At 42.6% G+C, this 20,052-nt stretch overlaps 3 protein-coding genes across 9 annotated transcripts in view; 2 read left to right on the plus strand and 1 right to left on the minus strand.

Annotated features, from left to right (window-relative positions):
* Window positions 1–101: 101 nt before the first annotated feature.
* ankle2 (ankyrin repeat and LEM domain containing 2) lies at window positions 102–12,772 on the plus strand. 4 transcript variants are annotated; one of them, XM_072388451.1, is made up of 13 exons: window positions 102–172; window positions 2,101–2,615; window positions 3,586–3,780; window positions 3,916–4,103; window positions 6,642–6,830; window positions 6,947–7,069; window positions 7,436–7,499; window positions 7,846–8,021; window positions 8,123–8,229; window positions 8,924–9,114; window positions 9,316–10,177; window positions 10,480–10,611; window positions 11,803–12,772. In XM_072388451.1, the coding sequence occupies exons 2-13, from the start codon at window positions 2,123–2,125 to the stop codon at window positions 12,008–12,010; spliced, it is 2,928 nt and encodes a 975-aa protein (XP_072244552.1). In that variant the 5' UTR covers window positions 102–172; window positions 2,101–2,122; the 3' UTR covers window positions 12,011–12,772. The 4 variants fall into 4 exon arrangements, with proteins under 4 accessions (XP_072244552.1, XP_072244555.1, XP_072244554.1 ...); XM_072388454.1 differs by having other exon boundaries at window positions 157–181; XM_072388453.1 differs by lacking the exon at window positions 102–172 and adding an exon at window positions 196–1,203 and having other exon boundaries at window positions 2,095–2,615.
* A 786-nt stretch (window positions 12,773–13,558) lies between these two features.
* Window positions 13,559–17,687, minus strand: pgam5 (PGAM family member 5, serine/threonine protein phosphatase, mitochondrial). Of its 2 annotated transcripts, none has more exons than XM_072388456.1 (6): window positions 17,192–17,687; window positions 16,569–16,741; window positions 16,295–16,420; window positions 16,094–16,182; window positions 15,414–15,544; window positions 13,559–14,214 (listed from the first exon to the last, which is right to left on the minus strand). In XM_072388456.1, exons 1-6 carry the CDS (start codon window positions 17,419–17,421, stop codon window positions 14,064–14,066), a joined length of 900 nt encoding a protein of 299 aa, XP_072244557.1. In that variant the 5' UTR covers window positions 17,422–17,687; the 3' UTR covers window positions 13,559–14,063. The 2 variants fall into 2 exon arrangements, with proteins under 2 accessions (XP_072244557.1, XP_072244556.1); XM_072388455.1 differs by having other exon boundaries at window positions 15,414–15,547.
* A 774-nt stretch (window positions 17,688–18,461) lies between these two features.
* Window positions 18,462–20,052, plus strand: part of zdhhc8b (zinc finger DHHC-type palmitoyltransferase 8b) — a 56,529-nt gene continuing 54,938 nt past the window's right edge. For 2 of the 3 annotated variants that reach the window (XM_072388461.1, XM_072388460.1), the window contains exon 1: window positions 18,462–18,789. In XM_072388461.1, the coding sequence (XP_072244562.1) occupies window positions 18,686–18,789 (104 nt within the window). In that variant the 5' untranslated portion in view covers window positions 18,462–18,685. The remainder of the gene's footprint in view (window positions 18,790–20,052) is intronic. The other variant, XM_072388457.1, reaches the window with a different exon arrangement.

Raw genomic sequence — 20,052 nt, forward strand, 5'->3', positions numbered from 1 at the left:
CAGTACTTGATACTTATTAGTATTTTTGAATGTTTGTGAACGGCTCTTTCTTCTAAAGTTGTGATTTTGTTCTGGCGGCGTATTGGACGAAAATGGGTCCTCGCTCCGCATTTTGAAACCGTCGCGGTGAGAACACACCTAGCATTTGTAGCCGGGGAAAGAGGAGGAGGAGGTGGGCATGGTACAATCGTATATCCATCTAGCAATGCACGATATTTCATTTCCTTGCATGTTAATGACTATATATGCAATAAGAGCACACGAACTGTCATTTTGATGTATATTGCTATTGAATGCTACAACTAATCGTTGGCCTGAGTGGTTAGCTTCTTGTCATGCTAAATGGCTAATACATTTTAGCATGCTGGACAAACAATTTTCTGCACTTAATCTTGTAGCTAATCTGACTTTTTCTTTTCCCTCACCTTTAACGGACAACGCGTTATACAGTTACCATACATTTGCTTCAATTTTTGATTGGAAACCTGTCATGTCTTGCGTGTTTAATCAAGTTGGCCTGCATACATAGTATGTGTACAGTTTCTATTTAACTGTTTTTAGTACATTACGTCCCGACATACTTGTTCATTTCAATGTTTTACAAATTGTGGTAAATTACCACGGCAACCTGCTTATAACTTCGCAAGGCTTTCGTTACCTTGAATTTGTCACGTCTGCTCTGTTATGTTGATGCTACATTCAAGTCTTGCGGAAAGTGGAGACATACAGAAAGAGCTTATTTTTATTTTTATTTTTTTTATTACTGGCTAGTGACGTGTTCTTGGGTTCATGTTTTTTTTAAATACTGTCAAGAATACGGACGTGCATGACATGTCATCTTGATGTATGTTTTATAACTAGGTAAGGAAGAGCATATACCACCGCTCTTTGAATTTAACCGGTTGTGTCCTATAATGATGTAGGACCCAGTGTAAAGCATCATGTAGTTTACACTTGCGTGGTGTTTTCAATTGGTTCGCTTTGTGGTCGGTGCCTGTCACCTTCAAATCCTCTGGTTTGAAGTTTTCCTACAGGTGTGGAATGCAGCGTGCGCCCTCCCTTGAAACTGCGCATGCGCGTGACATGTTGTAAACAATGAGGCTATTCCAGACCGTCTTTAGCTTTGTGTCTATCTAACAGTTTATCCGTGCAAAACTAATCGGTCACCCACAGCTTTGATTATGCTTAGTACAATTTTCCTCGGTAAGTACAGGGACACACGTGTTGACAGATGTCATCGTGTACTCTTGGATTTTAATTGGCGTCATGACAACGTATCGAATTTGTTACGGTGCAGTCCGAAAACCCGTGTCGAATGACATAGTTGGGCGTGACAGCATGCGAATAGAGAGTCTGATATAAGCAATAATTTGTCCGGGATTCTGTAGAAATGTAGCCGACATGATTTCAGCCAGAATCTCGTGCTTTGTCCCGTCTACATTTTTCATATGAGCTGTTTTCTCGCTGTTAGCTTTCAACGGCACACTCCCCGGCTTCCAGTGCTGAGCTGCTGGTTAGCAAGCTAGCCAACCGAAGCTAGTCCAACTTTTAGTGTCGTTAGTTGTTTAAAGATTAAATATTACACATTTTGATTTATTTTCTCTTTTTAAACATTACAGATGTTTAATGAAATAATAAGCTGTTGAGAACACGTGAGCTGCTGATTAACTAACAATTGTAGCCTACACGGAAATGCTTAGCACTGAAGGGGGAAATATATATTTGTAAAAGTAAATGTTCATTATGTTTTACAAGTGGTGACTGCTAGTTTGTGTTTTTTGTTTTTTGCACTCGCGCCAAATTTTTTACTGAATGCTAAAAATCGGCCACGTTTAAGCTGTACCGCATATTTAATAATGCAAAAACTAGTAAAGCTCCTATTTCAACTTTTTTTTGGCATTCATTAAGGGCCAATTTGTAACAGTCAATGTGCTGGTAATGTCTGGTTGAACCACTAGACTATATATTGTAATTCCTGATTGTTTAATCAAACAAACAAAGTCTGCAACACTGAAAATACCATAATTTTTTGTCATAATTCCTTCCATGTTGCTTGTTTAATTTATGAACGACTGCTTGTCATAATTGCTTGAGTGACAGGTGAGTTACAGGGAGCTGAAGCATGGAGGAGGTTCTGAGCAGGCTGAGGGGGCTGAGTCCCGCCGAGCTGAGTGAGGAGTTTTCTCGAGCAAACCTCAAGTGCGGCCCCATTACATCTACCACCCGAGCCACTTATGAGAGGAAGTTAGCCCGTGTCCTGGCTGGACAAGAGGGCATTGCCACTGAAACTGATAACAGCTCTTCAGCGGGCATCTCGGACAGAGCAGCCGATCATGCCAGAGCTGTGACGTTTGCCACCTCAGCTGTTGCATCTGCGACTCCGGCAGGAAGCGGTTGCTCCTCTGAGACTGCCAGTGAGGAGTTGGACTTTGGCTATGGTGTTGGCCTAAATCCTCCAGATGAAGAGGAGATCTCAGTAAAGACGGCCTCTAACAGCTCCACTGACTGCAGTAACTCTCAGTCCAAAACGGAAACCCCTTCAAAGCCAGCACAAGTGTCCCCAAACTTTTATTATGGAGTATGTCCACCGTGGGAGGATGCCTTGGCTAGAAATGGTAAGAGAGATTCACAAGAACACTTAAAATCATGGACACATTGAGATTGCTAAATATTCTTTTTTTATATGAATTAGGAAATGGTTTGCTGTCTGAATTTTGTAAAGTCACACCAGTAAAAGTTTGTGATACCCGAGTGCTGTTTTTTTTTTTAATGCGTTTTTTTTGGGGGGGGGGGTCGTGGCTTTTAGCTAACTAGAGCCTGTTTGTCTACTTTAACATTATCATGTTTGTTTAGTTATGATATCTCCTGCACTGTGTAGTGTTTTCTGAAGCATCGGTGGCTGTTGTTTGACATCAGGTGCATTAATTCATGTTTCTTTTGTGGAAGCATCAGGAGCAACTGCACTGCTTGGCTTCTGTGGAATGATGATATAAATGAATCTTAAGCTACTACAACAATAGTTTTCATTCACGTTAAGGGCTGGCTTATATTGTAACTGCAAATCCAGCAGCACACCCAATATTGAAGTTAAGTTTTTACACCACATATAGCTACTCTATTTGAGAGATAACATTTACATTTTTACCACCATTTATTACTCATACTTTTGATCTAAACTACACTAAGATTTCAGGACTGCATTTTGCACTTTTCCAAGTCTGTTACATTGAGAAAATCTTGCTGCAGGCAGACATGTTAAGTCCCGTTAAGGCAAATGTCTCCAAATGAAAGTTTTGCCATGTAAAGCGGCATAACCAGTGGTGTTGTGCAGGGTAGAGGCAGGTATGTGGAGTATATCTACATATAAGAATACAAACGCTTGACCTGCCTGGCTGTGTCTGTCATTCAGTAGCACTAGTTGCTTTAGTTTAGGTGCGAGTTTTAGGGAGTTAATTTTGTACTGATGTTTACTCCCTGGTGTCAAGCAGAAGAAGTTATGTGACAGTGCAATTAAGGAGATCTAAATATGGAAGGATAGTCCGACACGACACTGTTTGGAGTAAACACACTTCTCTTGTATTGTAGATGGAGCACATGTATTCATGGATAAGAAAGATGCACTTCAAGCTGTAAAGATGATGAAGGGAGCCCGCTTCAAGGCCTTTCCCAACCGTGAAGCTGCAGAGAAGTTTGCTAAGGGGATCTGTGACTATTTCCCCTCTCCCAACAAATCGACACCATGTGTATCTCCTATCAGGTCTGGCCAGGTCATTGGTAAAGGTAAATTTATAGGCTGCAGATTTGTTTTGGTTCACATTGAGCATTGAAATGTATCATTAAACTCCACACCAATTTTGAGGCCCAGCCATGTTGTTGCCATGTTGCATGCATTCACTCCAATCTTTCTATCCACAGCAGAGAACGTTGAGGTTGATACCATCAGCAAGGAGAGGGCTAACAGTTTTAAGAGCCCACGAAGTCAGGACTTGACAGCCAAACTAAGGAAAGCTGTGGAAAAGGGTGATGAGTCGGCCTTCTCTGAACTTGTCTGGAGCAACCCACGCTATCTTATTGGCTCAGGGGATAATCCCACCGTTGTCCAGGTGAGAACATGAATCATTGTTTTCGTATACTTATGCTCTGTCTGTTGATTGTAATTTTCAGAGCCACATTTCTAAACTCCAAACAACCAAAGACACAAGATAGTTTCAGTGCCTTTTTATTTTCTTCAGTTTAATATCTCGCAGTCATCTTTAAAGGGATTATCTTCTTTTTTCATTTATCTACACACAGTTCATTACAGTGGCAAAGCAGAACCACGTTTGTTCTTATTTTCTTTAATGGTTTTGTTACTAGATTAAAAACAGTGGAAAATATCCCATTTTCTTGGGTGTTCAGACTAGTTACTACATGGTTAAAGTACTATTGGCAGCAATGGTTGCTTAGTTTTTGTTTTGTTTTTCATTCTTGTGAATTATTCTGAAAGTTTGGCACACTTTTACTTTTGAAGTTTCTTCCCTTGATCTTGGCAAATATTTCAAAGCCCAGCGAGGTAAGATCGGTGCAATTCTTGAAAGCTTTCCAGAGATGCTCGAGGACAATGAATGAAGCACCCTCTGACTTTTGTAGGGATTTCCTGGAACTTCTCTCATGCATCTTATCAGATGGAATTCTTCATATGTCTCTGGAAAAGGTTTTCAACGAGAATCACTCCCCATATTAAGACCCTACCACAAATCCATTTCTTCTTTTAAAAATGATTATTTGTAAAACAGCCTCCTTGTGCTTTTCTGTGACATTAGTGACAGAAATCTGATTTGGTTGGTCCTCGTAACTTATATTTCACCTCAGCATGGTACAAATGTGAGCACATTAACGGACATATGCGCAGCTCTTCAGATGAATCGGCCAGATCACATCAAAAAGGTCTCCATTGAAAGTTTGTGCAGCTTGTCTAAGACACGAGCTACAGTTGAAATTCCTGTTTGGATCACAGTGTGTTTTGGGTCACAGAATCTGACGTTACACCTGGAGTGCACCTGAATGGCACTTTTCCTCCACACCACTAACTGTTAGGATCTGTGCAGTCATTCAGTTTAATGGGTCAGAAGCTTTTTGCTTCTTATGGTCTGACAGTTGTTCAGGTGTCTTTTAGCACACTATTAGCTGACTTCTAGTGAGGAAAAGCTTCTTTCTGACCACACAACTGTAAAAGTTGGATTGGTGCTGCGCTCAGGGAAGTTCTGCTTAGACTGCTGATGATGATTACAGCAGTCTTTGCTTTGCTTAGTGACGTTATTGTTGATTTCAAGCCATGTTGCATTTGAAAATCCAAGCAGGTACCTGCTTGTACAGCCCTCATTGACAGCATCTGAGAAGGCTTTCCTTTGTGCAGGGCAGACATCCTGATATCTCTGCCAAAGAATTGCTGAACACTGAAGGTGGAGTTTGTCCAAAACGTTTGCTTTTATTACTCTAAAGTGTTCTTTAGAGTTCAAATGTTGTATTTGCATTCGGTTTTGTTCATGCTGTGAGGTTGTTAGGCACAATTTTGAAATGTTTTCATTTTTATTTGTATTTATATGCCTAAGTTGAAAACTTACTTGTACCCTGAAAGACCTCATATATTGTTTAAATTTTTTTTAATGGATAATTATTTCACATATTGGTTCAAGCACCTATCAGCCACAGGCACCATTTTAAAATGATGGTTTTAGCAATTGTGTTTGTAAAAAATACAAACAATAGCCAAGCCTCTTTGTGTGGAGACTGATGGAGAGAAGACTCCATGTTGGAAAAAAGCGCTCTGTGAGCTGCAGCGTTGTTTGAACATGCTATAATAGTAAAGTCATGACTTCACAAACTGTGGAAACTCTGCTATTAATAGCGAAACGTAGCCTGACCAGGAACCGTGACATCTGTTGATACGCAAACATTGTTTCCATTTGTCAGCGCCAGCCTTCCTGCTGCTACTTTCATTTGGAAGTTTTATTAAGATTAAGAATAAAATAATCGGGTTTGTTCAGTACTGTGCAATACCCTTGAGCCATCATTCATTTTTTCATCTAATTTCAGGGAAATGTGGTTCTTCACTAAGTTTTCTGGTATGTTTAGACGTAACACTCGGACATCTCTTGATTTAGATACCTTTTTTATGCTTGAGTGATTTGTAGGTCGGTGTTAAGTTGTTTAACCAACAAAAAAAAGACGAATGGAGGGAAAATGATAGAGGAGAGCTCAGAAAACGTGTAGAATTGTTGTTCTTACCTACTTTTAAATATTACAGTAAACTTTGGCTCCCTGGAAGCAAAATATAAAGAAATAAGGGGTGACTCAAAACTTGCACAGCACTGTATGTTGATCATGTAAATAAACTTACCAAAGAATTTGTATTTTGTCATACATTCTGTATATTAAGTTAGTCCTTAAGAGTTATTTAGTTATTTTAATTCTGCACATGCTGATGCTATACCACAGATAAGCATTGCCTACTCGTTGAAAATAAAAAAGTTGGAGGGTGATTAATCCCTAACTTCAGCTGGTACAGTTAAGCTCAGATACAATGCTTCATCTCCAGCTGATGGGAGGTCATAAACGATTCCTTTTTCCATACAGTTGTTCCTCTGTTTTTCTCTGTGCAGGAGGGCTGCCGGTACAATGCCATGCATGTGGCAGCCAAGGAGAATCAAGCAGGGATTGCCCAGATGCTGCTTGACATCTTGGAAAACCCAGAGTTTATGCGCCTCATGTACCCAGATGACCAGGAAGCCATGCTGCAGAAACGAATCCGCTACATCGTAGATCTTTACCTCAACACTCCAGATAAGGCTGTCAGTTCTTTTCCCATACCTACTACCAGATGACATTAGATCATTCTCAAATGGATTTAATGGCCGGTGTTCATATAATTTTTTTGCCCTTTTCTATTTTCCTTCCCCTGGTTCAGGGCTTTGAAACGCCACTCCACTTTGCCTGTAAGTTTGGATGTCCAGATGTGGTCAATGTCCTGTGTTCGCATCCCGACACCGATAAGAACTGTCAGAACAAGGATGGCCAGAAGCCTTGTGATGTAAGGAGTTACACTTGAACACTTTTCTTAATGTAGAAGCCACACTTGCAGGGTAAAAGCCAATAGCATAGGCTGTCGTTGCCGGATGCTCTAAGACAGAGAGGGTTCATGAATGTGTACACGCAACGCATGGAAGCTGTCAAGCAGCTGCCCAGCGTAGCACAATGCAGCCGAGCCCTGACGCCCTGGCAGTAGTTGCGGAGGAATACGCTCAGTTAAGCTGTGACCTTTTTAAACCCTTTTGGCAGCGATCACTCCACGAACACTGTAAGCTAAACTTAGATCGGCAAATTGTTTGCTTAGTGGAGCTGACAACAGCTGCATTGCTGGACATGTCATCATTTTTGTTGTTCTCCTTTTCCACAGCTTATTTGTAGCAGAAAAAATAAAACCCAAGACGTTAAAGAGAGGATTAGCGACTACTTGGAGGGTAAGGATACACACATTCCTCATGAGATTGAATTTTAGTGTTACAATTCCTTTTTTTTACCCAGAGATGCTGTGTTATTTAGTATATATACACTTAATAGGGACTGGCTGAAGAGACATGTAACATCTTGGAGTTGTTTTTTTTTTTTTTACCTTTTTCATTTTTAAATCATTCTGTCATCATCTTTGCTGACAGTAGTAATTAGAAGTTTGATGTGCCAGTGTAAATGGGAGGGACCATTTGATAAACTGCTAAAGTTTCCATCACTGCTATCATCACAGTAAATGAATGCAGACTGTGACTCCTCAGTGTGACTGAATATGCCATCAAACTTGCTCTCTTGCAGACCGATGCTATATTCCTTTGCTAAGGGCAACTGACAACACCTCTCAGCCCATCATTGGTGCTCCTTGGTCACCTGAGTCCTCAGAGAGTCTGTCTCTGATACAGCGGCACACAAGAAGTCCCATGGACCCTTTGATGACAGTCACAGCCTTTGCTGGCCCGTTGAGCCCTTCCAAAGTAAGTTCAGTACCTCCTTGCCTGCATTCATTCTTTTTTTTTAAATCAAAACCACCATCACAAAAAAGTTGCTGATCAGAATGTGTTGTCCTGCTCTATAGGCTGATGATTTTCGACGGTCCTGGAAGACGCCACCCAGAGACAGGGCAAAGCACTTCCACCACATTCTGAAGTCGGATCCTGACAGAGGGGCAGAGAGAGTGGGCAGGTGCATCTAAGGCCTTACACTACTGTCTGAATAACCTTTCACATGTGGTATTTTCTAAAGATACAATAGTACTACTGAAATTCTACTTCTGTAGGACACACTGCACTTGGTTGATGGTACATTTACACTGATAGTGCATCTTTATGTGAAATCATGAGACACTTAAAGAAAAAAGTAATATGCAAATAAAAATCAGCCAAGACTTCAGAAATAAGATTGTGGACCTCAACAAGCCTTTCCTGGTGCCACAGTCATGTACAGATAACAATATCTATGAATAGTGTTGGAACAACTGGAAAGGTTGTTGTGTGGTGATGCTGTTCCAAAAGGGTCTGCATTATATCCGTTGTAAACAAGTGTATCAATATAACCTTCATAGCTGCTAAATAAAGAAGAAGGGGATGTTTGCCAGCATTAAACGTCAGGAGTTGATCAGATCTCAGTTGGAATATATTTACTTTTATTTATATATTTAGCTAAGATTAATGCTATCATTTACAACTGCAGTGAACCTATTCATGAATGTTCTGATTTGTGTGAAACTATTTTAGAGAGGTCTTTGGTCAACGGTATGGATGTTATTAAGAATCTTGAATGTTGATGTTAAACTTTATTGCCCTGTACATCTAATCCTTTAATGCTTTGGATAATAAAAAAAGAGTAATAATCTCAAGCGACTGTTCTTGATCTTCAGAGACCTGGCACATGAGAAGGGCCATCCTTGGGCTGAGTTCTGGGGCTTCCTCGACAGTTTTGTGGATCTGTCATCAGCTGAGGGGCTCCGCAAGCTGGAAGAGTATCTGAGCAAGAAAGATTTCAGTCCGCGAGCTCATGAGGGGACTGGAGAGAATGAGACCAGCAACAGGTTTAAAACCCCCTCCCCAGGTACTTTTCCACATATGTGAGAAGCTGCAGGCCTGAAGTCTGAAGCGCTGACATAGGAAATGGACTCTGAATAAATGTGTTATTTGAATTACTGTTAAAGGAAATATGGTGCAGTCAGTGTTATGTTTTCTGACACAGCCTGCTACACGTTTGATTTGCCCTGAAGAGTCTGCTTTTGGTATTCTTCATCCCTGCTTCTAGGCAAGCCCAAAAAGTTCTGCAACTCAATTTCTGTTGGTGCCTTCCTGGACGAGGGTGATGATATCAGCCTTGAGGAAATGAAGAACCGGCAGAACGCAGCTCTTACCAGCATCACCTCCTCGGCTGCATCCAAGGACGTCCTGAAAGGCGCTGTGGGGGGGCGTGAGTTCCACATTGCACTGCACCATCGTGGGGCGGACCTGATCGAGACCGCTGCTGAGCAGGACCTGCTGTGCTGCTGCAATGATGGCCTCTTATCACCTGGCATGGTTTGCAAAAACCAGGTGTGCTCGTCCTCCCAGGATAGGACTCACAATGGAGAAGCGGTGTCTCCACGCACCTCCCTGTCCTCATCTTGCTTGCTGTCGCCCATTTCCAATCTCATGGTGGAGTTTGAGCGCATGTCACTGCAGGAGTCGCTGGACAGTCCCACCAGCTGCAGGGAGAGAAGGAGTAGTGGTGGGAGTCGGCACAAGGATCTCCGTGACTCCTACAGCTCCTCCTCAGCAACAGACCTGAGCTGTGGGCTGAACCGCCTCTATTTCAGTCATGGCAGTCAGGACAGTAAAGCTGTGGATGGAGCAGGGAGGAGAACAGAGGGAGAAGGTACGGAGGAGAGGCACACCAGTGGCAGCTCAGAGGAGTACTTTGAAGCTGAAGAGAGTCTGGAGGTACCGAGTAGGACTAGGGGGTCAGTGTCAGGGGTGCGCAACGTCTGTGCAAGGTCCAAGTCATGGGACCATGGAGGCAGAGACTTGAGCAGCTCAGGATCGTCTGGTTCCTCTTACAAGTCTTTAGATAACTCCCATGAGTTTCTGTCCAGGACCCCACCGCACATTAGAAGAGGACTTTTCATTGAGGGGTGAGTAACGCTGGTTTCTCTCCAGAGAATTATGCTGGCTGAGACGTTTCCATAATTTGCAGTTGAATAGAAAACGGTGATGGCTTTTCTCAAGTAAAACTCTGTCCAGTCACTGTTGAATAACTCTGAAAGTAGGTAGCAGATGTATTGATTCAGTTCATTAGTTTGGGGTTCTGTTCAGCATGATGCAGCACTCACAGTGATCCAGTTTCACTGCCATTTGTGGAATGACTCGTCGATCCTCACGTTATGACACGATGCTTGATAATGATGTAGCTGATGAACCTTGCCTGCTTTTACAGGGATTCACCAACTAAACTCGACAGAGAGGTCCTACTGGCAATAGCAGGTGTCGACGCTGACCCCCAAAAGTTTCCCAGCATACACAAGTGGAAGAGCACATTGAAGTCGTACTCTGCTTCGGACATGCAGAGGTTAGTGGGCTTCACTCAAATCTATTCCACTGGGTGGTTGTAATGTTTGCTGTTGTGGTCTGCAAAGGGAGATTTTTAGTTTCTGCAGCTATAGAATCTGAAAGGCTTAAAACTGATATTCACTGCATGAGAAACGTTTAAAATAGTTTGAACAAGTTTAAGGGAACATTTATGAAGAAACAGATGGACACAGAAGCACTAAATGCTGTTAGAGAACCCAAATAAATGTAAGTCTTATTTATTTACTGAGGAGAATTGGTCCCTCATTGGCGAAAGTTTGAAGCTTTGCACAGAAGTGTGACAGAGCATTTCTTTGTTTGAGTGCTGATTATCAGCTTGAATTAATTTCAGTTTTGTGTTCAGAAGAGCACCAAAACTGTGAGCTTCCCTCAGATTAACTGCTCGTTTCATGTCCTTTCAAACATTTCGTTGGCTTTAAACCAAGGCTGCGACTTCCAATGTTTCTTTATTCCTTCTTTAGTGTAAGTTCAGCATTCTTGTTTGCTGACCTGCTGCATGAACTTCTTTCTCTTGAGATTCAGTTCACCGAAATGTGTTCAGACAATTTCTAGGAATTTAAAGGAGTAATTTGGAATTCGTCAGTGGCATGAAGCTGTCCTGTGATAAAACTGCAGACAGTTTCACAATGTGATGAGGCCCCCATGCTGTAGTGCACAAACGTAGAGCCTTTACATCTGAATCAAAATGTTCCAGTTTGGTCTCATTTAGGTATTTTTCCAGCGGTTTCTTGGATTGTTCATGTGAACAACAATGTTCTGTTTGGAGAGTGGTGGCTCTCCCTTCTGCCATGTGCACCACGTCCTCCCCTGACGGGGGCCTCATTTAAGTTCCTGTGTGACCTCAGGCTAATACACACTTACTCTTCCGTTGATCTGACTGGTACGTTTGAGCTTGTTGGATAAACTTCCTCTGAGCTTCACATAAGTTTGTGCTGTGATCCACTTCCACAAATGATTTGTGAGGACCACGCTTTGAACAATTGCTGTTTCCTGATTGTAAACTTCACTGCCAGTTTAAGGTTGTTTTAAGGTTTGCCACGCAGACATGTAATATATGTCAGAATCAGTGTTCCGATTGTAGGCTTTTCCAAATGGTGTCATGTGCAGAATCATTACAGCAGTGGAATGAAAGAAAGAAATGTGACCATCAGCGTTGATGTGTGTTGTGTAGCTGGCCCAGCCCTGCGGTAAAACCCCGACTCAGGATGCAGCATCAGCCCCCCGGCTCCCCCATCAGCGGCCTGATGTCCCCTACTGGTCGCTTCAGTCCTGTCCGCCACGCTGCCTCACCAGACTTCAGCCCCAGCCGTTACAGCCCTGCCAACGTTAGCTACATTCAGCACATCCGCCTCAGGCGCTTGAACGAGCCACATCTGTAACCGCCACCATCTCCTTCGCCTGCCCTGCAGCCATACCCTCACCGAGCCCCGACCGCCTGCCCGTCCGCCCTCGCCACTTCAATCGCAGACGCACCAAGGTCACAGCACTAGAGCTCAGAAACCACAAGCCCGACAGAAATATGCACAAGTGTTTGGATAATTTCTATCAAAAAAGAAAAAAAGGACTTCTCGGTCATTTCTGTACTGTATGGGTGTGGACCATGTTTATTTAATGGTGATGTTGTTGTGGCTCGTGTATTACACCTGTATCATATCCTGGGTCAGCTTCTTTTGGATATCGTGAACACAAGCCACAGCTCCCAAAGTCGGTTCACTAAAACCAGAGAGGAACCTTCAACAGGACTCTGTAACTGAAGATGTTGTTTTAAAAAAGGACGAAAAACTACCACAAAAAACCCCAAAAAGTTATTTTTTTGTATGTTGGTCGGTAGCACAAAAATGTAATGTTTTTATTAATGGGGTTTAAACCAACTGCCATTTCCTGTGTTTTTCTTCAGTTCAGGAATTGCCTTAATTTTCTGAAGTGAGGGATCAGATCTCATACATGAAATGTATGAAAAATGGGGGGGGGGGTTAGATCTTCCATGTTTTTATTCACGATAGTTCTTTATTAATGCATATATTTTCCATGTTTTCTTTGTGGTTCCTGGACATGTCTTGACTTTTACTTTTTGCCACTAATGGCGGCCTTAAACTGTGCCATTTTCTTCTGTTTCTTTTAATAAATATTTGTTAAATGTTTCCTGCAGTGTATGAATGACGACGCACACCCATCGGTAAAAATGATTGGACCCGTTTGAGGCTGAGCTTAACCCAGCCTGCCATCACCCTTAAAGCTGTACACTGATTTTTCTCTTCACAACCAGAGGGCAGAGAGACTAAAACGTAATCCAGTAGCAACCCATTTAATAACTTCCTATGAAGATAATCTTAACAGAAATTGCCTTATGCTTACGAAGAAAACAAGATTAGATGAGCTGCATTTTATCCCTTTTTATATTCCAAGAGATCATTTGACTCGGTGTTGATTTAAAAATGGTGCTGGTACCCTTGAATGCACAAAGTTGTGTTCCAGGAATTTCTATTGGCTGAAATTGGCTTCCAGTGAACTCGTGTACGTGTGTCAGGTTCTTGAAGTCATTCATAACCTGATTATGTTTCTGTTTCTGCATTTGGCGGACGCTTTTATCCAAAGCGACTCACAAATGAGGATATAACATGGTGGATTGTGAACGTGCTAAATCTTCCTGTATAAAGTTTGTCTGAATAAATTCAGTGCTTCTTTTTTTCTTTGGAAGATTTAATCATTTGTGATTTTGGGGAGCCAATTAAATAGAGTATCCAAATTGCCACAGTTATGTTGAAAGAAATGTTCTGAATGTATGTTTATTGGAGAGCACAACCTCCTTCACTGAGAAGATTGTACCGTCATCCTCGTGCTCTCAGGTGACAAAAGATCAAATCTGGTCTGTGAATGTTTATGAATGTGGAACTTTGCAAAAATGCACCTAAAAAACTTAAACATGCTTCTTGTGCTTTTAGCGTTGTGCTTTATTAAAATAAAATTCAATTTAATTTCATGGTGAATTCTTTCTGTATGTCTAGACAGAATTTGCTTTCAGTTGATCAATAAACCATCACTCCTGCATCGCTTTCCACTGTTGCTTTTCTCCAATACTTTCAGAAAAAAAGAATCCGAGGCATTGATAATTATTTATTTACCACACATAACAGTCAAATTTATAGCTAATGGCATTAATTACATGTACAACAGCAATACAAATAGAACTTTTTCTTTTGGTTTAAAAATTAGTCACTTGTGTGTAAAAATCCTACATTCTGAAGTTGCTATGCAGCTGCAAATGCTTCTGTTGGTGTTCTATGGCACGGAAGTCACCACAACACCGCCGCCACGCAGCCCGATAACATGATGGTACATCAGTTACAAAATAAAAACAAGACACTTAAGGAGAAAACTGAGCTTTGACCCTGCAGCCGACCCTGTTCTAGAAACCTGCTGTGAGTTGAGCCATCAGGTCCGTGTTAGCTTGTCCGGGGGCATGAATCCTGCATCTCCCAGGGTCCTGAGGGCCACCCTGCCGCTTGGGCGGATGGTGAGCCATGTGATGCTGCCATTATTCAAGCCCATGCGCAACCAGCCTTCTGGGGGAAATTGGAGCGCTCTTAGAGGGAAAAAACAAAAAAAGATGAACAGTTTCAGTACCACAGCATGTGCATCACTGCACTCATATATTCCTTTTATCCAATAGATTAGAAACATCCTGTCAGAGTGAAGCAGAAAGACTGGAACTACAGTTCCTTACCAAACTATCCCAAAAATTTTCTGAAAAGCTTCTGATGAGAATTTGCAAACTAGCTTCTCCTCATTCGTTACGTACAAAGTCAAAGACAGAATTAAAAACTCTTGTACTTGCAAATGACAAAGCTCCACTGTATAAGACCTTATAGTTACAGATTTTCTCAACGGAGCGCTTTGCTCTCAGACTGCTCGCTTACTTGTGGCTCCTAGGATTTATAAGTGTAGAAAGGGAGTCAAGTCAGTCATATGAGCCCTTTCTTGTGGAAGCAGCTTCCAGTTTGGGTCTAGGAGGAATGCATAAGCTCTACCTTGTATTTTTAGGTTTAAAACTTTACTTCTTTATCAATAGTGTAGTTAGTTACGCTGCTATAGGTCTGGATGGGCTGGGGGAGCTCCTCACTATGCCATCTGCCATGTCAGGGGTCTCCGACTTTGCGTTCCTCCATTAGGAAGTATTCCTGGTGTTTGTGTCCGTCCTACCCTCTCACCCACAAACTGATCGGGGCAGATGGCTACCTTTCCTGAGTCTCCTTTGTGCCGAAGCTTCCTGTTAAAAGTTAGCTTAACTAGCAAGTGAACTTTATAAACTGCTTTAAACAAACACCTTTAAAGTTAATGTATTTTTAACTGTTACTGGGAGTAAGGCTCAATCTGTTTTGGCCTCAGCTTTCTGTTGAAAAGCCACAAATTTCTGTATCGCGATACATTTTCTTCAAATGTGAACTGAATGTTCACCGATGGATAATTAAAGCAACATTTAGGGAAAACTGCATTTGTGCATCTAATGCAAACAGTTAGAAGGCTGCCTGTTTCAGGAACATTCATTTAAACTAAAGAGTTTAGACTTTTTGGGGAAAAAAGATACACTTAATGATTTCTATCACCTTATCTAACTTCCAGCAGCGGATTAAACTGAGAGCACAATGAAAGAAGTGGAGCAACAACAGAAAAACACCCCTAAAACTCTTTTGGGAAACGACAGCAACAAGTGGTCGGCAAAGAGCAAAGCAAAGAGCAACGGGGACAAATTCTGGCTTCAGCTGAGCCACTGCTGACACAAACCTGCAGACAAAATAACGGATGACATTGGCATGACACACGATGACCTCATAGCTGTCCTCCTTCTGTTTGGGGTCAGCCCGGTGGATGTAGCGGCGGAAGGCTGCCTCAATGCGAGCTCCGTCTTCGTAGTACTGCTGGAGGATGGTAGAGAGGCTGAAAGCTGCCTTTGTCACATGGAAGGGTTCCGTTTGAACCCCTTTGTTCAAAACTGAGTCAATACATGTGGCTACAGTGCACTGCAGGGAATGTATGAAGAGTTTTATTCCAAAAGGTAAGGCCAACTGTGTGGAGGACGTTATCTTAATAAAAGGCTAAAATGAGCACACAGGTGTTCACAACAACTGCTGCTCCACGGCAGATTGTTGTCAGGATTGCTCTCTTCAATCCTATCCTGTACATATAGCTAAATAAATGACCACACTACAAGAAAAGAAAATCGATTAGCCGCCAGACACCTTTAAACTCAGGCCTTTTGGAAAATTAACTCTTCCTATAACCCATTCCTTTGGCAGAGCACTGATGTATTGGCTGAGTTTTGCAGCTGTGAGCCCAAATAAGCACATGATATGACTCCTGCACAAACACATGGTCAGCAGAAACAGATCTAAACAAGGATATGCAAATACAGAAATAACAGGCCCACACCCACTCTAGGGGAGAGCGGATGTAGCTTCTCTCACCACAGCGTCAGGCTTCCAGTGAGTGACAGGTGGAACTGGCTCAATAGGTGCACCCTCTCTCAGCAAGTCACAGCTAATCAGCTCTACTCCTAAACCCCAATGACATTTTAGGAAAAAATGTTTATCTACATTTTGTGACATCCATTCTGTTCATCACTAACAGAAGCTGCTGATGGTGGCAGAGCTGCATCTTTTGGCTACCTGGGAGGTGTTTGCTGATGAGATTTGCAGTCTCTGTGGCCCTGGCCATACTGGAGTGAATCAGAATATCATATTTCAATCCCAGAGCTGCTAACCTCTGACCTGTCAACTCGGCCTGCTCACGGCCTGCAAGTTGAGAGAGAAAGATCATTATAACAAGCGGCGGATCTTTCGGAAACTTGACAGAAACATTTGGAAATGAGAAAACAGACACGAGATGTCTCCCAGCAAATGCAGTCTGATTGTCAGTTCAAAGTTACTGTGCAATATGGACCTAACGGCGTGAGGATCCTCTCCTTGTCACTGTTGCCGCTCAGGTTGTACTGCGAGTGTCTGATGAGGAGAATGTTCCGCGTGGCTTTTGGCTTGCTGTTGTCCTGATCAGAGCTGGGATCTTCGGTCACACTCTCTTTCTTCTTGCCATTGGACAGTGTAGACGGGTCTCTCCTGGACAGAATAAAGACGGGTGAATTTGGGATTAAAGGTGGTTTACCTCAGGGAAAGGAAAAGTGGATTAACCCCGTAATGGTTTGAGATCACGAGCAGTATGTCGGTTAGAAGAAGTTCTCTGGACCTAATTTGACAAATCCCTTCACTAAACAGGATTTTAAGCAGTAGCTTTTCACAGGACTTATACGGCAGCAGAAATGTATTTCATGGAATACCATCATACTTAAAATAATCCTTATAGTCCCTCCTTAAATTTGGAAATATTTTATTATAGCTACTTTCTTTAAACAAGATGTTAAATCGTATTCATGGTGCAGTTTAATCTCTCCTCTCCTACATACAGCTTCATTTGACCTACTTGGTGTAACGTTCCGCAGAAAAACGAAAGCAGGAAAATAAGGGGGCATGAATGGTACTATGGTCACAGAAACAAAGTATCGACAATACTTGTCCCAGTTGAAGTCCCAGGGGCGTCCTGTCGGGGCTGGCGTGTGGTTGGACGGTGTCCACGACGGCTGCGCAGCTTGAAGGACGGCGAACCTCGACCACCGAGTGGCCGCCTCACCGCGGTGCTCACCGAAGTGTCCGCGAGAGTCTGCAGCGGCAGCCGCGAACACCAAAACAGCAGAGCCTCCAGCGAAGCCGCAAATAAGTTTGAAAGTTTTCCTGTACGACATCCTGCGAGCCGCCGAGGAAGCAAAGTAATGCCAGCTAATTAGCTGAGCTTAACTGGTGTGCAGTAAATTGAGAAGTGACGCCGTTTCTCCTCAAAAGGATATCACTTTCTGTTGCTTTAAGCGACGTTTTGCTTTTAATTTGAGCTCCACCGATGTTGACAAAAAAGTTACTCAAAGATAACTATCTAATCGGCGTCGATTTTCAGGTTCAAAATAACGTGAAACAGAAACAGTACGAGAGGTAGCAAGCTAATCAGAGCAGGTTCCTACAATGCACTACGGTGTCCTAACGGAGTCAAAAATAAGCATTCGTTATACCGTTCCAATTCCGATATTTGCCACATGAGGGCACCATCTTCCACAAATTCACATTTAGTGGTCCCATCTATTGCTCCCCATTTAGGAGGCTTTGTACATCAGCATGCAGGTTTCAATTACAACAACTATGTTAGCTTATATGATGCTTTATTAAAATTTACACAAGGAGCCACTCATATGATTGCCTCATAATATTTTTTTTAGAAGAACTTTTCGTTGCTTCTTCATCTTTTCTCTAATTTGCGCCAGGTGGAAGAATAAAGGATGCATGATAACTACACCGAATTAAAGAGTGAAAGTTGACACTGTAAAATGTGGTTATGACTGTTTTGTCGGTGAGTAAATGTAGAGAGATAAGTAAAGAAACATTATGCCATGCCATAATTTAGATGAAGTTTGGTGTCACTCACCATGCGAACACTGTCTAAATTATCTGTTATTATCTGTCATGAAGCGTAACAGATAACCAACTTAAATTTTGAGTAACACTTTGATTTATATATATATATATATTTATTTTTACCACAATTGGAGTCGATAATTTCACAGTTTCCAAGAAGAGCATGTTCTCGCATTTACGACAACTCCCGCATAAAAATGATTCCGTCCGACGAAATGTAACGTAATCAGCATTTTATCTCTAAAAAAATAGTCCATTAAGACTGTGTCAGGTTTTGAAGCGAGGCTCCACCTTTTCAAGCGGTTCAGTGACCTCAGCAGTGGGCTGGATTGTAAGGGTGGGATTTCCAGGCTCTCAGTGAGCTCTATGTATTCCTGCCTGCAAACATCTTGGACCTATGCGGCTTCAACGATAGCAAAGACGGACTGATTGTACCGCTCAGAGCTCCAGAGAGGCCCATATATTGCACACTGGATGTGTCTGTGTATTTTCTTCTACATGCGCCTCCAATCGGAATAATTAACTAAGGAATGTGGGAATTACAGAATGCCCAACAGCGCTGGAAAGAGATTTAAACCCACCAAATACATCCCGGTGTCCACTGCTGCCACACTCCTTGTGGGATCGACCACTTTATTTTTCGTTTTCACGTAAGTTGGCATCTCTCCGTGCTCTCATTCTGTGCGTGCCAGGATTTTCTTCAGCTGTATGCCCACACATTACACAGACAAAAGTGGTTTGTAGCGGGAAGTTTTTTGCACGGGTGGATTGAGTCACTTCGGTGGGATAAGCGGTCTTAAGGGGGAGTATGTGCCCCAGCTGAAAGCCTAGGCGCTAGCGGATCTGAAATGGTGATGCGAAGAAGAGCCGCACATGCTGCCTTTCCTGTGCAGCCTCACGCAGATCATTGAGCCGCAGTAGCTGCAAGGGAAACTTCCAATAAGAGAGGCAAGTTTAACAAGGCTTGGATTGTGCAGGAGACCACACGTTAGGCCTCAAACACCCGCGTTCCCCCTCCGAGGAGATGCCGCAGGCAGTCGAGGATGCAATTGTAATGGTTGAAGTTGCCCCAACAGACATTTGTGTTTGACTCATTCACTCTCAGTCGGTCTAGTTAGATGAATTGTTAAAGTGGGATGCTGGCGGAGTTCGTCGTGACCGCTGAGCATCATTGCATCTACTGTCATGTTTGAATGAAAAGGTTTTCATTAAGAATCATTGTGGACCAACGAGTCTCTCAAAAGCCGACTCAGTAAAAGCGCATTTCTACACTCTCATGAGCAGCTCCATCCACAACAGTTACAGTCACACACAGTCTCTCAAGGACCCACAAGTTGGAGGGCTTTTGCCCCCATGCCTCCCCATCTAATGAATGAGGAAGTCAGTGCCATGAGTGTAATGCCAAGCTTACACAGTCGCGACCAGAGATGACTATTGTCAGCCATCCCTCATTTATCTCCTGTACTGATAGCCCTTAGGTTATCAAAGCAATCAGCACCATCCCATGTTTCATATGTCCTATGTTTCAGTTCCCATTGTGTGTCTGCGTGCTGAAGAGTGAAACTTCTGAGTTTCTTGGTTTCACTGCATTTTAATGACCACAGGAAATATGATAGATCTGATTCACTCTGTGATACAGTAAGAGATTAATTTGCCTCCTCTACAGGTTTGTTTTTAAAGGGAACACAAATGAGATTTGTCTTCTGATACTATAGCAGGACAGCACTGCAGTCGCTTCAGCTGCACCTGGTGTGGTTCTGTGCGCTCAGCTTTGAGTCAGTGGCCCCAGACTGAAGGAAGCTTATGGTGTTCTGAGGCTTCGCTGGCAGGCTGTATTGTGTCTTTAAAAATTCCAGCACTCCTTGACGTACTACCAATCACTTTGCATAAACAAATGGCCTGATTTACAACTC

This window comes from Leuresthes tenuis, unplaced genomic scaffold (assembly GCF_036924035.1).
Source record: "Leuresthes tenuis unplaced genomic scaffold, fLeuTen1.0.hap1 SCAF_6, whole genome shotgun sequence".
Lineage (NCBI taxonomy): Eukaryota > Metazoa > Chordata > Actinopteri > Atheriniformes > Atherinopsidae > Leuresthes > Leuresthes tenuis.